Genomic DNA, 19,671 nt, shown 5'->3' on the forward strand with positions numbered 1-19,671 from the left:
GAAATAATAACCACTTTCAGACACCTTTATAACTTTGGGCCAATTTAAAATCATCAAATTTAAAGAGCAAGGTATGTTAACTGAAAAGACATTGAAATAAATAGCCATCAGTGGATGACTGATAAATTAAAAGTATTTCCATATATGGAATATTTTGGAGATATTAAAAAGACTAAGGTTTGTGTTCTGATTGGAAAAATATCCATGAATTTTTTTACATACAAAAAGCTAGCTGCCAAACAGCATATTTAATATGATACCACTCTTGGTTTTCTTTTTTAATATATACATATGTATATCTATATACTGTGTTTCCCCGAAAATAAGACCTAGGTGGACAATTAGCTCTAATGTGTCTTTTGGAGCAAAATTAATTTAAGACCCAGTCTTACTTTACTATAAGGCTGGGTCTTTATAACATAATGTAATAGAATGTAATGTAATATAATATAATACAGGGTCTTATACTAATTTTTGCTCCAAAAGATGCATTAGAGTTGATTGTCCGGCTAGGTCTTATTTTCAGGAAAATATGATATATATATATGTATATATGTATATATACATATATATATATTTCAAGAGATATATATATATCAAGATATATATAGAGAGATATATATCTTATGAATCAATCTATAAAATACAATTAAAAGTAATTACTACTAAAGAGTTAAAATAGAGGGAATGGGGAACTCATCTGTCACTTTATACTTCTTTCAATGTTTGGATTTTTTTCATTTACGCATCTTACCTGTATTAATATAAACGAATTTATTATTTTAAGCAACCAAAGTCCTATATCATTCTTGCACATTTCTTCAGCTCATATGCAGTTTTAAAATGATCCCTTGTATCTTTAAAATTAACAACAACCTCGGATTTGTTAAGTCACGCTCCCTGCTTTAATGCTCATTCAGTACCTTTCACAATATAATGTAAACTCAATGTTTTTGATCACTCCTGTATTTCCAGTGTTGTGCACATAGGAGGTATTTAATAAACAATATAGTTTACAACTCTAAAATTTTTGTTCAAACATGCTTTTATTTCTAAACCAGATATATAGTCCATGGTAATCAGCAAATCTGATATGATTTAGAGCTGGGATACACCCATCACCATTACTACCATGTGTGTATGTACATGAGCGTGCGTGCATGCGTGCTTGAGAGAGAGAGAGAGAGAGAGAGAGAGAGAGAGAGAGAGAGAGAGAAAAGGGGGGTTATTGACAGAGACTATACAAAATGAACTATGTTAACAATAACTGGTTTTAGTGATTATAATTTAATTTTACAGTTCATATTAAATTATCTAATCGCTGCTCCTGTCAATGGATAGGACTGACAAGAATGCTTTATTCATAAACTGTCTTTTTGCTAAAGGAAATACTTATTATAAGGCTGGGACCATTAGGGAGAGCATTTTTATAGCTTATTATAGATACGTGATTTGTAATATATTTGAATTATAATAATTACAGTTTTCCATTCTGAGAATTAGATTCAAACCAGAAACTGAAACCATAGGTAGTGTTTACTTTGGTATGACCAAAGACACAGCTAATCAATGGCAGAGATATGATTCAAACACAAGTTAGTATCCTTTACACTATTCCACAGTGGATATAAAGACTTGACTGAGCAGAATATGGAAAGCCAAACACATGTCCCATCCTGACCCCCATTCAACACCTCCTTTGTTCCTCCTCCAAACCAGATTTCTTTTGGTTATCTCTCAATTGAAGATTATTTTTAAAATCTCTTTCTCAAATAGGCCAGTTTTGTTCAGTATTTGGGTTTTTTATACCCCATAAGGTAAGAGAGTGAATTATGGACTTGAAATGTCACAACTAAATAAATAGAGTATGTACTCTTGCTAAGCGAATATGCGGAATAATGTTTTTTTCAATGACCTACAATTTCAGTAGTCAATACAGTCAGGACACAAGTGGCCATACCAAGATACACCCAGAATTTAAGAGATTCGTCTGTGAAGAAGAAACTTTAAAAATACAAAACCCAAGGACCTTAGCCATTTGCAAAATTCTCTCCCTCACTCCAATACTGAAATAAAAGAAATGTCATACACACAGGTCTCACACACACAAACGAGACACAGGCAGAGACAGAGAAATACAAGCAGACAGAGGCAAATCCCAGTCTAGGTAACTACTACTTACCCTCAGAGATTTTATTTTTTTTAAGTGTAAATTAATTCAATACGATGTAATGCATCCAAATGAAGAACGTGTTAACAGAAATATATGGTAAGCTGCATGGACTCTAGGAAATCAGCGCTCAAAGTACAACAATTTTTCCAGGTTTATCTAGCACTTTGCCTTAGTGAGAGACACCACTGCTGTATGATGAAAACATACTGGAAAGGTACAGGTAAACTGTATTGTAAAGCAAAGACTAAATTCCTCGGGCTTTTTGTGTCAGATGGTCACATCTCTTACAGCCATCCAAATCCACTTCTCTGATCTCTGTTCAATAGACAATCTCAACAAATCACCAATCAAAGTGTCCCAAATGCCTCTGACATTCTGAGGAGTGTCCTATATCTCAACCCTGAGGATGATGATCACGAGAAAGCCGTATCACCCACTGTAAGTAAAGCAATTGGCATTCTGGTTTTTCCGTAAATCTCCAAAAGATGGTTATCATGAGTCAAGCCTTAAAAAGCAAATCAACCTTCAGTACTCAGAGAAAGCCAATGTTCTGGATTTACAGAGCAGGACCAGAGACCTGCAGTCATGGTAACTTTCATGTCCCATCCTTTCTGAGACTGTTCTAATCTTCCCTCTATTAGTGATTATCCCATCTTCTTAGAAATCCTGAAACAACTAGTCTGGGGTTTTGTCTGGGGCATTTGGTTTTTTCTTATTTTCCTTTTAACAAGAGTCCCTAGTGATTCTATCGTGCAGCTAGAGTTGAGTACAGTAGTCCCCTTACCTGTAGCTTCACTTTCCAGGGTTTCACTTACCCACAGTCAACCATGATCCAAAAATATTAAATGGAAAATTCCAGAAATAAACAATTCACAAATTTTAAATTCACGCGTGATAAATTCTCACCAAGGACATGAATCATCATTTTGTCCTGTGTTTCCATGCTGTATATGCTCCCTGGCCCTTAGTCACTTAGTAGCCCTCTCGGTTATTAGATTGACTGTCAGGATATCACAGTGCTTGTGTTCAAGTAACCCCTTAATAATGGCCCAAAAGTGCAAGAGTAGTGATAATGGCAATTCAATGTGCCAAAAAAGAAGCCATAAAGTGTTTCCTTTAAGTAAAAAGGTATGTATGTATAGGAAAAAAATAGTATATAAAGGGTTCAATACTATTCACAGGTTGAGGCGTGGATTAGGGATCTTGGACTATATCCCCCACGAATAATGGAGGACTACTGTACACTGATATCTCTTTAAATCAACAGACATACTATGTATTATTCAAGTACTAGCTGAATTTTCTGGAAATACCCATAAGATAGCTTGTAAAATTGTACAGAAAATAGAATTTCGTATTTCCTCTTGATTATGAATCAAAATAAACTTTATTTAAAAAAAACATGGGTTATTGCCCCCAAACCACATTAGTTACTCTCAGTCCCTGAAAGCTAAAATCCTATTATATTATTTTAAAACAATTTTTGATTTTGGCAAGTTTTTTGGTGATATTTCACTGAATGGTTTACAAATTATGAAAGGCAATTTTCTATAAAACATAACATATAAGTTAAATAAACAAGGTTCCTTAAATCCTTGATTGCATAGGCATGGAATTAGATTCAGACTGAAAGACTAATTCTAAAGAGCAATAGTATAGGGATTTGTGAACCATATTTAAGAATGTAATTTAATGACTGCTCCAGTTAGTAAATTATTGACATTAGATAAAGTCCCAAATTCAGTAGTGAAATCTTTGGGATAATGTACTATCCTAACTGATTATTTAGAGTCATGAAAATTTATCTACTGATGTTCACAAAGCTAAACTCTGAAACAAATTTTAAAGACTAATCAAAATTTTAAACTACGCATATCCTATTATTTTAGATTTACCTCTAAAAGTTTCCTATAAACTGTATTGTATTCACAGTATGAATTGAAAAGGTTAAAGTCTTACTGAAAGTAGTTGGTGAATTCTTTTAATTAGAGAGTTAGTTACAGAAACCTACAGGTACAGTGGAAGTATTTTAAGACAGCTAAAAGGGAGATGTATAGTCTTTGTCTTTCTTGGGGGAAAAAAGTGGAATACACATTGTTTCACATCCCTCCCATTTTAAACTGTGGCTACATCATGAATTAATAAAATTGGACAAGTAAAATGGGTAAATTTTACTTAATGTGTCATTCAGCTTTACATTGCAGAATGTCCTAACATTTATAATGATATTTAAGGTAAAGAAAAAGCAACAGTTATCAACCCCAAAAAACTTTATATTCTCTTTCTCTCTCTGCTTTTGAAAGGCTCCTTTGTTGTTGTGTTACCGATACAGTTCACAGCCAAAATAACTAAACTCTGCCCTCTATTATAAACAAAGTCCAGAAAAAAAATTGTGAAAATGTAACAAAGGGCACAATTTTGGCAGTGTAAACAGGAATAAAACAAAGCAAAAACTAGTTTGAATCTACCAAACAGAAGTTACTAATACTGTCAAACGATCTGGGAAAACGAAACAAAACAAAACTTTATTCATTTTTACAGATTTTCTTTGAGTTCAAAGATAATTTATTTAAGATTGTCAAAAAGACCTACATTTCCCACTTCCTGATTCTTCTCCAATATAAAAATGGTCCTTTATAAAAAAGGCACTCAGATTATCTTTAAAATCTATGATTTCTTCATAAATTTGTTCCTCTAAACAATTCCTTGAATGGACTTAGAAGAGCTAGTGAATGATGAATGCACTTTTTAGAAGTTACCAAAGAAACTAAAAGCATTCTTACCTATTTTGCTTTGCAGTCACAGAAATACTTGTTACTGAGAAGTACAGTGATGGGTATATCTCAATTTTGAGTTAAAATGTGTACAAGAACACTGTTTGGCAGTCTTGTTAACTATTTCTCCTAAATAAAAGGTTCTAAAGAAATGCTTTCAAGGCAGGCCAGGTGTTTCCCAGACTCCTGAGTTAGGGACTCCTATTTTTAAAGATTCCTATTTCTATACCTTCTGCAGAAGTCAACTACATAGAAAGATAGGGAAGGTGAAAAATACAAAACAAAACAAAACAAAATCCCCAAAGTATCCACAATGTGATGTATCTTAAAGAAAAAACACTTACTTGAGATGAATTTTGGTAAAACAGATAAAGAATAATTCAATAATCTAGATTGTGTATTCTAACATATTACAATCTCCTTGTTCCTTAAACTAAAGCAGCTAATTTGCTTGATGATAAAATTAAATAAGAACTGCTCTGAATCTTTTTATTTTCTCCTGTGAATTATTTTCCCTACCTTTTTCATTTCTTCAACATATGCAATCATGGCATCCTCTTTGGTCATATCACCCAATGAACTCCAAGCATCCCTAAAAATGAAAACATTCAAATAACAATAAAGACACCTGATTTTCAATTGTTCAAAATACAATTTATAGTTGACACTATAGGGTCATTATTTAAAACAAGCTCTACTTAAAGCCTTATTATATTTCCAAAGGGTCTCTTTAAATGCATCACCTTGAAGAGTATCGCAGTAATAAACTGGAAAAGTAAATAGTATTTAAAACTAATAAGTATATAACTCAACCATAGATTATACAGATTATATAAGACCAAAGAAAGTATAGACTATTCAGAAATATTTGCTAAGAACTCTTTAATAGCTTGTCATTATATAGAACAATGACAGAAATGAATACTTTAGAAGATACATGTGTTAGATAAACAGAAGTTTGGGTTAAAAGTTTCCATTAATTTGGGTCAGCCCTGTGGCTCAGGTGGTTAGAGCTCCCTGCTCCTAACTCCGAAGGCTGCCGGTTTGATTCCCACATGGGCCAGTGGGCTCTCAACCACAAGGTTGCCAGTTCAATTCCTTGACTCCCGCAAGGATGGTGGGCAGCGCCCCCTGCAACTAAGATTGAACATAGCACCTTGAGCTGAGCTGCGGCTGAGCTCCCGAATGGCTCAGTTGGTTGGAGCACGTCCTCTCAACCACAAGGTTGCCGGCTTGACTCCCACAAGGGATGGTGGGCTGCGCCCCCACTGAAAGGACAACTTAAAGCTGAACGGCACCCTCCACAACTAAGATTGAAAGGACAACAACTTGACTAGGAAAAAGGGCCTGGAAGTACACACTGTTTCCCAATAAAGTCCTATTCCCCTTATCCAATTAAAAAAAATTTTTCCATTAATTTAAATAAGAGTCTAACTTACACATTTGAAAAATGGAAATAGTTTCTTCCTTCTAACAAGCAAAAAAGGAAAATGTGAGGGGACAGGAAAATTTTAACCCCCTAGATAATGAGTATAGTCCTTTAAAATTTCTACCTAAAGTGAAAAACTCTTTTTATACCTTTTTTTCCAGAAACAGTTTAACTCCACCAAAGATCAATGTCAAGGGAAAATTATAAAGTAAATAAGTAAATTTTCTGAAAAAAGATAACATGTTGCTATTATACTTAACCTATTATTTTGTGACTATGCATAAAAATCTTAGATAAAAGTATAGTACGGGTAGTTAAATCCTCAAAGGAGTTCAAGGACTTCAATTCAGAGTGAAGAAATTTAGCCATCAACATGTGTGGCTCTTAAGATATGCTTCACCAATCAGAACACTGTTTATACATACAGTCTATATTAGACTAAGTTACGTTTCGTTAGACATTTATAAAGTCTTCAACAGTATTTAGAACATCAAATGTTAGTTAACTGGAAATATGGTAAAAGTATCTCTGGATAGTTTATGATTCTCTTAAGTATATTAAAACAACAAATTTCTATTCAAGTATAGTGGGACATTCGGCTTAGATAAAACGTTAGTATGACAGTACCTAAGTCATACTCCTAGTTAATTATTATCTTAAAGTCTCAAAGCAAACAATGTCACCTCACAAAAGTCACTATTTTTCATGGCAGGTCAAAGAGCCAGGAGAGTTTCTTTCTTTCTTTAATTTAGTTTGGGAGTTTTTCTTTGCATAAAAATGCCATAAAAAGTAAGACTGGGGAGGCCCGGTGGCTCTGGAGTGCCGTGCTCCTAATGCTGAAGGCCGCTGGTTTGATTCCCTCGTGGGCCAGTGAGCTGTGCCCTCCACAGCTAAGACTGTGAAGAACGGCTCTCCCTGGAGCTGGGCTGCGGTGAACAGCCAGAGGTCGGTGTGAGCTGCCACGGGCTGCTGTGGGCTGCTGTGTGCTGCGTGAGCGGCCAGTGGCTGTGCTGGCCGGCAGCCATGAGTGGCCAGCAGCGATCGTGAGCCGATGAGAGCAGCCGTGAGCTGCTGTGAGCAGCCAACCGATGACCGGCGACCGACTGCCTCAGCCAGGGAGGAGTGCAAGGCTCAAAATACCAGCATGGGCCAGGGAGCTGCGCCTACAACTAGACTGAGAAACATTGGCTTTAAAACCGAGGGATGGGGGCAAAAAAACCCAAAAAAAAACAAAAACAAAAAGACTAACTAAAAAGCTTATTATCTTTGATGTACCTACCCTTTTTTATTTTATTGTTTTTTTCTCTTCCCCAAGACTTCCCCATTTGTGTGAAATTGTGTTAAGAGCACATGGAGGATAAAAATTGTATCCTGTACCTAGACCACTTTATGCACAGGATAATACATAACCACATAAATAACAATCCCATGATAATTATATCCTTATAGTAAAATGCCTTTCATAGCTTTCTATGTAAAATTACCATTTATATCTTCCAATAGGATCCCAGAATGCAGGCCTTGAGTGTTTACAGGGTCCTTCGGTTGCTTGCTTGTAGAAGCTATAGAACTTGAGCATCATTTCATTTGTTGGCTGAAATGAACCTATTGGAAACATACATTAAACACAGATCACCTGGAGAACACAATTGATAACCTAAGACTAAATTATCTTAGTTATACTAATAGTGATTTTTAAATATTTCATTAATAGTTCAGATAATTATTTATTTCTATCTTATGGAAACAAAAGTTATGGCTCTGTTAGTTGCTTTACTCTTTTTTTGGTGCCCCTCCCCCCGTTGCTTTACTCTTTGAATATTAAAAAAACTCTTGAAATTTTAGAGTTTAATAACAATGTTAAACACAGTTCAATTAATAAAAGAATAAATGAACACACATGCTATAGGTGTAACCAAAAAAACTGGCAAAAGTCATTTAAAAACACAAATACAGAGAGGGTGCAAAAAAAATGTATACACATTTTAAGAAAGGAAAAAACTGCATTAAAATCACACTGATGGTAAACACTTTCAGCCTCTTTTATAATTGCAGAAGTCAAACGTGACTTGTATTCATCGCTTGTTATCGGTATATATTGAGTATTGCAATTTTAATACATTTTTTTCCTTTCTTAAAATGTGTACACTTTTTTGGCACCCTCTGTATATTAAAATATATAATAACTGTATTATGCAACTGTAAATAAGGTATTTTTATTCAAAGATTGTGACAAATCAAAAATGACTAGCATAAATAAAAAACTTACACGTATATGCTGCTTAATAAAATTGTAACAGTAAGAAATTCAATTCCTCTTGGCCAAATTTCAGTTTCTCAATGGATAAGGAACTTTGCCTGAAGCCAACCAAAGTGTACTGTGGTTGAAAAGGAATTAATCCAAGATAAAATAGATTTGTCACTGCCTACCTCTGTAATTTTGGAAACATCAATTTCTTTGAATATCAATCTTCATATATGTTTCAGCATATCTATAACCTTTTTTATGTTTAAAAATTTCAAATTGTATAAACAAGCCGTAAGTTACAATACTCTTAGTAATAGGGAAAAACTGGAATGTAAATGTTTTATATAAATACTTGGCTAAATAAATACGATATACTTATATAACAGGATAATTGACAACTATAGCCCTTAAAATTATATTGTAGAAAAATGTAAACGTCATGAGAAAAGTTCCATGATCTACTATAAAATGAGAAAAAAAATGGCAGTTTAAAAGCAGCATATCCAGTACAATTCATTTTTTCAAAATAAGTATTTACATACATAAAACACAAGTAGAAGGAAACACATCAAATAGTTAAAGACAATCTCTCTGGATAGTAGGCATACAGATTATTTTTATTACCCTTTTTGCTTACATTAAGTTTGTATTACTTTTATACCAAAAATAAAATATTGTTTATAAAAATAAAAATTAAAACTGTAAAAAGATATTTTAAAAACATTATAGGGCGGCCGGGTGGCTCAGTTGGTTACAGCATGAGCTCTGAACAACTGGGTTGCCGGTTTGATTCCCACATGGGCCAGTGAGCTGCGCCCTCCACAACTACACTGAAGACAACGAGCTGCCGCTGAGCCTCCATAGGGGTGGCTGGATGGCAGAGTTGGTTAGAGTGCGAGCTCTCAACAATAAGGTTGTCGGTTCAATTCCCACCATGGGATCGTGGGCTGCACCCCCTGGCAACTAAAGATTGAAAATGGGGACTGGACTTGGAGCCGAGCTGCGCCCTCTACAACTAGATTGAAGGACAACGACTTAGAGCTGATGGGCCCTAAAGAAACACACTGTTCTCCAATATTCCCCAATAAAATTTAAAAAAAAACAAACAAGAAAACTTTATCGATTGCGAAATAAACAGATAACATGGAGTAATTGAAAGCTAGTAGTCAATAAACACAAAAATTACAACATAAGAAGATGAGAGCTGGTGTTTCAGGTTTGGCCAAGAGTGAATAATTAATTCCAAAATCACAATAATTATCTACGTAATATATGCTCACTTAGGTATATCTACTAGATACAGTATTTCAATGATATAGTCCTTCTTTACATAGTAGAGGGAGAAAAATGGAGAAACTACAGTTAAAAATGGTTATTTATTTAACACAAATCTAAATTTAAAACACCAAAAGCCTCATCTTGTAATTTTTTCAGGAAGTTAATCAAATAAGATTTAAAAGTTTATTGGTTAAGGTGAATGATATATACCGTGTTTCCCCGAAAATAAGACCTAGCTGGACAATCAGCTCTAATGCGCCTTTTGGAGGGAAAATTAATATAAGACCCGGTCTTATTTTACTCTATTGCTTCGAAAGACGCAGTAGAGCTGATTGTCCAGTAGATCTTATTTTCGGGGAAACACAGTACGTTAAAATAGGTTACAGCAAAAACTGGTAACATATATACATATATTGAATATATTCTGTGTGGAAGACACTGGTAAAGTATAATCTCTGTCCTCAAGGTGCTCACGCATTGATAAATTTGATATGTGTTTGAAATATTATCTAAGAACTTATATTTCTAAAGGCCAAGGGAACACCAAACATTGAAGCTATAGGATTCAACACAACCTGACACGTTAGATAAAGATTAAGCAAAAAGGAACAAAAACACTGTACGATCTTACTCTTGACAAAGCAATCCAGGGCAGAGCAAAGAATTTAAAAATATTATTATAAAAGTAATTAATAATTCATTATAACAATACTTCTGCCTCAGTATCAATGTAGTTTCAGGGGACAACAGGATACTGATATTGTCCAACATAGTTGCCATTTGGCAGCGTATCTTAACTTTGCAATACCTTCTTAAATGTAAAGTTATAGAAACTTTATTTACATTTACACGGGTTTCTTAATAAGTAATATGTAATGTCAACAAAGGTAGAGGGCTAGAGATATCAAGTCTAGCTTTATCAACTTTCATGAAATATATAAAAATGTATAGTTTAGGAGAAAGGATGAAGGAACAACTTACATAAAACTCTGAGAATCATGCCTTTCTATAAATCCTCCTAATTGGGCATTTAAAAAAATCAATACCAGGGCGGCTGGATGGCTCAATTGGTTGGAGCGTGAGCTCTGAACAACAGGGTTGCCGGTTCGATTCCCACATGGGCCAGTGAGCTGAGCCCCCCCCCACAACTAGATTGAGGGACGATGACTTGGAACTGATGGGCCCTGAAGAAACACACTATTCCCTAATAAAAAAATTAAAAAGAAAAAAAAAATCCTTTAAAAAAATAAATACCTAAATAAGTTCCTATAATATTTCTTTACATTTTCTTCACTCTCATCTTTCAATTCCCCATATGTCCTTCTCCAACTTGATGTCTGAGATTACAAAAGGAATACTATTTTGTATATATTTGTTTCCAAACTTTTTGAATCTTCACTTAATGAATTTTTATTGAATGTGCTGAAGATTCATTATGTAGCCAACTGGTGATTAATAAAAATAAAGGACATGATATTAAATACTATAGTAATACATTAATGCTATATTCAGTTAGTTTTACACTCTGGCACAATAACTGCACTTTATTGCATTATTAAAAAATACAAGTTTATTGTGAAAAATAATTCATATATTGCAGGAGGATATGAAGTGAAAAATAAAAGACTCTCTCTACAAGCTTTTCTACAGAAAAAAAAAAATTGAATAATAGCCTTAAACTTCCCAACATTGGTCAAAGGCATAAAATTACAAATCAAAAAAGCTCTCCAAACCCCAAACAGGATAAGTATGAAGAACACCAGACTTAGACCAAAGAGAAAAAGGAATAACACATTAAATACAAAAGAACAGCTCCAATGACTTTTCTACCACGCTGCAAAAAAGGTCCACCCAATAGGAGTATAAAAAAGAGAAACTAGTACGATAGTAAAAAATGTAGCAAATATGTATGTATATATTAAAATAAAAACATAGTTTTACAAATGAATATAGTTGTTCTGTCGTTTCTCCCTTTATATTCAAAAGTGTTCAAAAGACTTTGTCAGTATGCACCAGGCATCCCCATGCCAGTTTTAAAATTTTTTTTTACATACAAATCCACAGTCAAAAAGTGACAAGACTTTTGTTTTCACCGACTATATAAACTACTTAAAACCGGCATAATATATTTGTCTCTGGCTTGAAAGGTCAGTAGGTAATTAATTCACATTCGATATCTTCTCCCCTTCAATTACAGTCCTTTTAAGCGCAGAAAAGAAGTCGGTAAATAAGCAAGAATAGAAGCAGAGAGGTGCAAGGAGGTTAAGGTTCAGAAACTGGGGCCCCAGGCCTCTGCAGGAGGCTTCCTCACCGGGGGAATCCCAGTGCACGTACCATTTTTCGGCAAACTCTGGATCACCTTCACCGCCGCCTCAAACCGGGTTTCATGCACCGATCTCCTGTCCGCCATCTCCAGCCGCCAGCGCCGGCCCCCGTCCCAAGGTCTGTCGGCCGGAATCAGACAGCAGCAGCACCAGCTTTCCCAGGAGCCTGCATGAAACTAGAACATGGAGCGCAGCCGCGGATCAACATGCCCAAAGGGAGGAGGCCCAGGAGCGCAGCTGGTCAGTTCCCCTGCCCTATCCAGGCCACACAGACCGAGGTGGCCCGACTCCTTCCTCCTCCCGGGGGCGTGACCAAGGCCGAGAAGCCGGCCCGCGAAGACGGACCAACTCACCGACAGGAAAAGCATCTCTAGCATGAGGCGAAGAGGCTCCGGCCACTGGTGGTCTGGGAGCCCCGCTTCCACCCGCAAGACCCAGCGGGAGCAGCCACCCCGCCCATCCCCGCGGGGTCGCTCCGTCTGCCCGCGGCCTCCTCACAGCCCCGCCCCAAAGCTGCCCCGGACCCACTCGCCGCCGCCGCCGCCGCCGCCGCCTCGCAGCAAACTCCACCCACCGGCCCGCGGCGGCGGGGCTGACGCGCGCAGTCGGTCAGTCCCGGAGGAGGAGGAAAGGAAGAGAATCGGGGTGGGTCGGTGGAGGGCCGGGTGCTGGCTTTTGGAACAGGCCGGACGGACGTGTCCCGGAGCGCGAACCCAAGCAGCACGTCGGCACCGCTGGGCAAAAAATGACTGTGGTCCTCAGCGCCTGCCCTCTGTTCGGTTAAAGTTAGAGGGAGGTGATGGGACAGAAGCGAAGGGCTGCAGGTAGGGAGAGGGTTGGTGCGAACCTTCAATTCTGCCATTTAATTTCTGTGACCTAGGTCGTTTTTTCTCTCCCGTGGCCGGCATTCTGTATGCCACCCGAAAGGGTAGAGGAAGGGAGTAGGGATGCTGACTGGAGGTGATGAGCAGTGCTTGGCTCGCACGTGTTCGACAGCTTTAGCCGCCTCGAGACAAGGGCACGCGAGCAACAACCCAAGGAAAGAAAAAGCCTCCCGCTACTAGACTGGACCTAGGGAGGGAGACCACCTTTCCCTGCACCACCTCTAGTGTCGAGACCCAGGACCTAGGCCAGCTCCAGCTCGATTTAATAGGCGACAGGGCGTGGGGGCGGGGCGAACGAGGAGCTAATAGGGATCGCCACCCCTAGAAAAGACTACCCTGGGCCTCCACCTTTCCAGCACAGCACCCCGCGTCCTCATGCAACTAGGAAGCGCCCCCAGGCCCGTAGTGGGGGAACTGATATGGGTCGTGGGGGCGGAGGGAGTCCTTGATCTGGAAACCCCAAAGTCGCCAGGTCTTTTTTGTCAGTTCGGGATGGGTTAGGAGAGTTACTAGTACAGGTTTAGACACAGACTACAAGTTACTCTCCCCTCAGAGCCGCAGTGCCGGCATTTACCTTGGTGTTGCCCTGCAAGGCCTGTCCGGTATTGTCCCCTCGCCCTGCCCCCGAGGACTTGTGGGAAATGTAGTCCCCCAGACGCGGCGCTTCCGGACACTTCCTCTGAGACGGGGGCGTTCCTCTCACCTGTTCCGGTTCGGTTTCAGGGTCCCGCAGGCGGTTGAGCCCTTCTGGCGGAAATCCCTCCTTCCTACTGCGTCGCATTATGTGCCAATTTACAATACCACATCCGCTTCCGGCGAAAGGGACACTTGGTGGCTTTCGGAAGTATCCTGGTGTGACTGGACATGAAGCGGAGAATTGGGGTCTGATTTCTTGCTCCTGATGCTCACTAACTTTGAGATTATGTGTAAGACAGCAAAGAATGACGTTCGGATAATAAAGACTATGGCTTGTTGAGCGCCAGGTATTTACGTAGCGTCTGAGATGTTCCGCAAACGCCCGAGGGTTGTTTACGGAGGAGGAAATTGAGACTAAGTTTTAACTGAGTTGCCCAAGGCGCCACAACTTAGTAAGTTGCAGAACCAGGAGTCAGTCTAAAAAACTCTCTTGCTTTAAATCTTGGACTTTTAGTGGGACACCAAAATGTAAGACTAAAAATTTTTCTAATTTACTCAAACTAGACTTTATGTGTTTAATATCTACTGCTTTCTCTTCTCGTTCTTTGATTATATATTCTTTTTTTTATTATTATTGGAGGAGAACAGGACTTTATTGGGGAACAGTGTGTACTTCCAGGACTTTTTTTTTTTTCCAAGTCAAGTTGTCCTTTCCATCTTAGTTCAGCTTCAAGTTGTCCTTTCAGTCTTAGTTGTGGAGGTCGCAGCTTAGCTCCAGGTCCAGTTGCTGTTGCCAGTTGCAGGGGGCGCAGCCCACCATCCCTTGGGGGAGTCAAACCGGCAACCTTGTGGTTGAGAGGACGCATTCCAACCAGCTGAGCCATCTGGGAGCTCAGCCGCAGCTCAGCTCAAGGTGCCATGTTCTTTAGTTGCAGGGGGCGCTGCCCAGGAATTGAACCGGCAACCTTGTGGTTGAGAGCCCACTGGCCCATGTGGGAATCCAACCGGCAGCCTTCCGAGTTAGGAGCACGGAACTCTAACCACCTGAGCTACCGGGCCAGCCCCCGATTACATATTCTTTTCAGTTCCAATCTACTCAGTCATGCATATTTATAAAAGAGCTTGGGTGTTTTATTTCCAATCTAGGACTTCATTTTGACAACTTTTCGTTAAGCTGATGTAATAAACTGATTTATGGTAAGTTGGTCTCTAGATAATGATGAATAAAGATTTTCTGCCAATGATTTCTATTGAATTTCCTTTTACTGGTAAAATAGTCAATGGAGAATAGCATGAAAAGAAAGAAAATTGAGGTTATTCAGGTAAAGGTATTTAAATAAGATAAATACACAAAATCAATAGTTTTCTTGTAGAATGTTGGAATACAGAAATCAAGCCGATGTAGTTTTAAAGACTTAAAAAGTAAAATTACAAACTTTTAGAGAATAATAATCTTGCAAAGAAATATGAATAAGATATAAGAATCAGGAAAGAATAATTAACTTTCCTGAACAATTAACTTTCCAATTTTATTATTTGCAGATGATATGTTGTCTACACAGAAAATTTAAGGGAAGCTACAATTATAACTAAGAAAGGTTTCATCAAGGTTGTTGGACAGAAGATCAATCAGTAGTGATCCTTTAAAGCACGAGTAATCAATTAGAAAATGATATCAAAAATTCATATTCCAATAGCAATAAATTCCACTAAAAATAAGTAAAAGATGTATAAAAACTTAATGGAGAAAAATTATAAAATTTACCAATGGGCATTAAAGACCTGAATAAATGGACATGATAGTTATATCCAAAATTATAAAGATAAAAATTCTTCCCAAATTAATTCATAAATACAACCAACTATTATTACTATAGGACTCTGAGAAACTTTACAAACTGATTCTAAAAACCTTATAGGAAGGCTCAGAATAGGCAAGAGGTTTCCAAAAAGAACATGAAGGAAAGTTATATTAGGGTGGACTAACTGCTACAATCAACAGCTGCAGTAACTCAGACTAAACACAATAAAGTTTATGTGTCACACAAGTCAGTCTGATACTAGTAGGTGAAAGAAGAGCAAGGGGAGGGTGGATTTTGTTCCATTTAGTCATTCAAGAATGCAGGATCCTTCTGTTTAGTGACTCCATCACCCCATAGGACCTCAGAGTCATCTGCTGTACCCAGCCAGAAGAAGAGGTTAGAGAGAAGGCACAGAGAATCTCAAGGGAGATTTTAAGCCAGATCTGAAAGTGGCAAATATCACCTTCCACCAACATTTCATTGGTCCCACTTAACTTCAAGGAAGACTGAAAATTTTCAGTTTGGCTAAATGTGTGGAGGGGGAAAAAAAACAGAAACTGGGCTTGATGAACAAACAGCGATCTCTATCACAAAGAATAGGCCTGCAAAATAGCATACTTAACAATTATTAGTAATTAATAAGAGTTTGATATTGACTTGAAGAAAAAATATTTAGTTTAATGGGACAGATTAGAGACCCCAGAGATAGGCAGGCATTAAAAGTTACTGGAGAATAAATGTCTAACCACTATGTTGTACACCTGAAACTAATATTGTATGTCAACCATAATTTAAAAGTTAGTGGAGAAAGGATGAACTATTTAATAAATAACAATGGGACAATTCCACATAGGAAGCAAAGATGATAAGATCCTTACCTTGGATATACACATAATAAATACCATAGCGATTAAGACTCTAATGTGAAAATATGTCTTTAAAATCATTAGAAGAAAAATAAAAGCTGCTGCATTGCACAACTCCAGGGGCCACTATTCATGTTGTAATCTATTTTGATTGGTGCTCTCCTGAAGTTGTGTAGCATAGGGGTCTTGCTTATGATTAAATATTAAGGAAAGATTTACTTAAACCCCAAAACTAGAATTGCAAAAAGAAAATATGGATACATGTCTTAGCTTAGGCTGCAATAACTAAATACCACACACTGGATGGCTTAAATAACAGACATTTATTTCTCACAATTCTACAGGCTGTGAAGACCAAAGTCAGAGTGCCAACATGCTGGGATTCTTGGTGAGGGCCCCATCCATGGCTTGTAGGTGGCTGCCTTTTTCCGGTATCCTCATATGTCCTTTACTTAATGTAATGTGTGTTCCTTGTGAGAGATCTTTCATTTCATCTTCTTAGAAGGGCATGGATCCCATCCTGAGAGTCCCACCCTCATGACCTACCTAAACCTAATTACCTTCCAGAGGGTAAAGGTAGCTGCTAATGTCCTGAGAGCTGAAATGGACCAAAATTAACTGCAGTTTTCCATCACATCATTTCCTGGGAGTTGCAAACAATCTGGAGTTTCCAACATAGTTACATCAGGCAGATTCTGCCAGTGAAATTGTTGTCTCGGTGGCCAGACAGATTCCTACTCTGCCATCTTCCCAGAATCCTCTCCTGAACACTCACTTTTAAACTGATGTGCTAAGTAGGTTATGGTTCATCTCATTTATTATTCTTAAAACATAGAATTTCTATAACTTGCCTAGGGTCTCACGGCTGGTGAATGATCACACTTAGACTTAAAACAACTGATTGGAGGCACTTCCAGAACAGTGGAGTAGGGATCTTCAAAGACATGCTCTTCCATAAATTCAGTAAGAACATTGGCAAAAATTGCAAAGACCACTTTTTTCCAAACTTTGTGAATTAACCAAAGACTTTCAACAATCAAGGGTTGTGCACATACCCAGGAGACACTGACAGGCCCTCATGTGTTACCTCGGGCTGAATTTGAGAACCAGGATGTGAAGGCTAAGGCAGAGTTTAAACTGCCTGCCATAGTATTGGAGGCCCCAGCAAACACAGAGCTGCTTGGTGAAGGCCAGGACACTTCCTGGTTCAACAAATGAAATTGCTATCCTATTATTTGCTGCCCATTAAAGTAACTGGGTAGATATTTTAATGGTCACACATAACAAAGAATACAGCTATTACAGAAATACGTGGAAAAACTGTTAAACAAACAAAAATGACAATAAACAGCAGCAAATCCTGGCGGGATGGAGAGAAATCTGGTTTTCAGAGTTGCTACTTATATTAATTAAAATGTCCAGTTTTCTACAAAAAACCGAGACATGCAAAGAAACAGGAAAGTATAAACAAAAAGAGCAATCGATAGAAACTGTCCCTGAGGAAGTCCAGACATTGTACTTGTGGGATTTTATCCCCTCTTTAACTCTCAGTCAGATGCTGTTGCATGAAAGTAACCTGCACAATTGTACATGGTAATCCTGGCTTGCACCCAGGGCACGTGTATGTGTTGCAAAATTTTTCCCAGTTGTGGTGGACTCCTGACACTATTGTTTTCTTTGATTATCTGCTCTCCCTGGACATCTTCCATATCAGTCTCATAGTAGTTCAAATAGGTATGTTACTGCTGTTTGAACATTGCCAAAGCTGATGATTGGGAAGAAGAGCTAATTAAGGATGGAATAATCAGATTTTCTTTTTGAGGAATTTGAGTTTGGAACTGAGAGATTTCAGACTTAGGATGGGCTTCTTGAATGGAAGAGATGAAAAACTAGGGAGCCAATTTTGCCATGATTTCCACCATTTAAAAAGGGTAGGGAAAATCAAAACAACAACAACAAAACATTTTGGCAAAGAACCAAGACACTAAATGGGTTCCTGCTAGCCTTCAAATAATTTGTACTAGTACTTTCTTAGGACTAAATGCATTTCTGTTTTAGAGTTCTATGACTAAGCCTGAATTTTCCTGATAATAACCATTTTTTTCTTTTTCTTATTTTTTCTTTTGCTGTCTTGTCTTATTTTCTGTAATTTCCAACTAAAGAAATACTAACTTTGTATGGACTGCCATTTGTCTTCAGAACTCTTAAATATTATTTTGTTCAGTTGTGTTATTCAGGAAAAGAGAAATTACTGTAGATATTTCCAACAGTAAGAGATTTATAAAACCTTTGGAAGGGTTGGAGGGACAAAGCTCGGTGAAGGGCCATCTCTAGCCCCACCCACCACTAGGTTAAAAGTGTGAAATACCTGTTATACTTGTGGATTGTTCCAGAACCCACTCAAATTGTCATAGACTGCTGCAGCATCTTACTAAAGTTGAGAAAGGGAAGTGGAGGAGGATGTGTTGATTCAGTAGCTTCCAAAATTAACAAGTGATTAATTCATTCAAATCGCACTGGAAATATTGCAGCTTCTGGAAAAGAAGAAAAACACAACATGAGATTTCACTTAGAGGCTGTATTTTTCTCCCTAAGACTCCAGGCACCTTGCATTTTTAGCCAATGCCAATTTTTGATTATTTCAAGATAATAGCTTGCTACACACTAAAATAACACTGGCATTTTGCATTCGCTTGGCTTAAGAAAGATCTTTCCCCCTGTGTTAAATGAACAATAAGCAGGCCTGCCCGAAAACTAGCGTGTGGGTCAAGCCTGCTATACAAATGTCATGACTCTGCATAAAAGGACTTCCATCATCAATTATGATAAAATTTGAAGGCGGGTTCACCATTCATTTTATCCCCTGAAATCCTCTTGTTCTCTGTGGGCCTTGCTGAACTGTCGAACAGAGTGTTCCATTAACTTTCCCCTTTTCCTGGGGATTCCTGGGTGGTATTGTAGATTCCAAAAGAAGCAAGGGGAGGTAATAATGAGGGCTGCAGAATCCTAAAGTGTCGGTTAACTCCACATAATGAACAGAATTGTGTCCCCCATACAAAAACTGCACACGTTGAAGTCCTAACCTCAGTCACCTTAGAAAGTGACTGTGTTTGGATATGGGGCCTTGAAAGAGGTAATTAAAGCTACATGAGGTCATAGGGTATAATGCAAATCCAATATGACTGGTATCTTTATCCAAAGAGAGATTAGGACACACGGGCACCAGGGAAAAGGTCACGTGAGCACACAGTCATCTG

At 37.9% G+C, this 19,671-nt stretch overlaps 1 protein-coding gene across 13 annotated transcripts in view; it reads right to left on the reverse strand.

The window, feature by feature from the left end:
* ACBD5 (acyl-CoA binding domain containing 5) overlaps positions 1 to 14,020 on the reverse strand; it is a gene marked incomplete at its 5' end in the record, with an annotated part of 41,049 nt that extends 27,029 nt beyond the window's left edge. For 3 of the 13 annotated variants that reach the window (XM_081060037.1, XM_081060031.1, XM_081060036.1), the window contains 4 exons: positions 5,467 to 5,539; positions 7,861 to 7,981; positions 12,237 to 12,402; positions 13,685 to 14,020. In XM_081060037.1, coding sequence (XP_080916163.1) covers positions 5,467 to 5,539; positions 7,861 to 7,981; positions 12,237 to 12,402; positions 13,685 to 13,891 — 567 coding nt within the window. Of the gene's footprint in view, positions 1 to 5,466; positions 5,540 to 7,860; positions 7,982 to 12,236; positions 12,403 to 12,579; positions 12,807 to 13,684 lie in introns of those variants that run through there. The other 10 variants (XM_081060043.1, XM_081060033.1, XM_081060042.1 and 7 more) reach the window with 7 other exon arrangements.
* Between the last annotated feature and the right edge of the window lie 5,651 nt (positions 14,021 to 19,671).

This window comes from Rhinolophus hipposideros, assembly GCF_964194185.1.
Source record: "Rhinolophus hipposideros genome assembly, chromosome: 1".
Taxonomy (NCBI): domain Eukaryota; kingdom Metazoa; phylum Chordata; class Mammalia; order Chiroptera; family Rhinolophidae; genus Rhinolophus; species Rhinolophus hipposideros.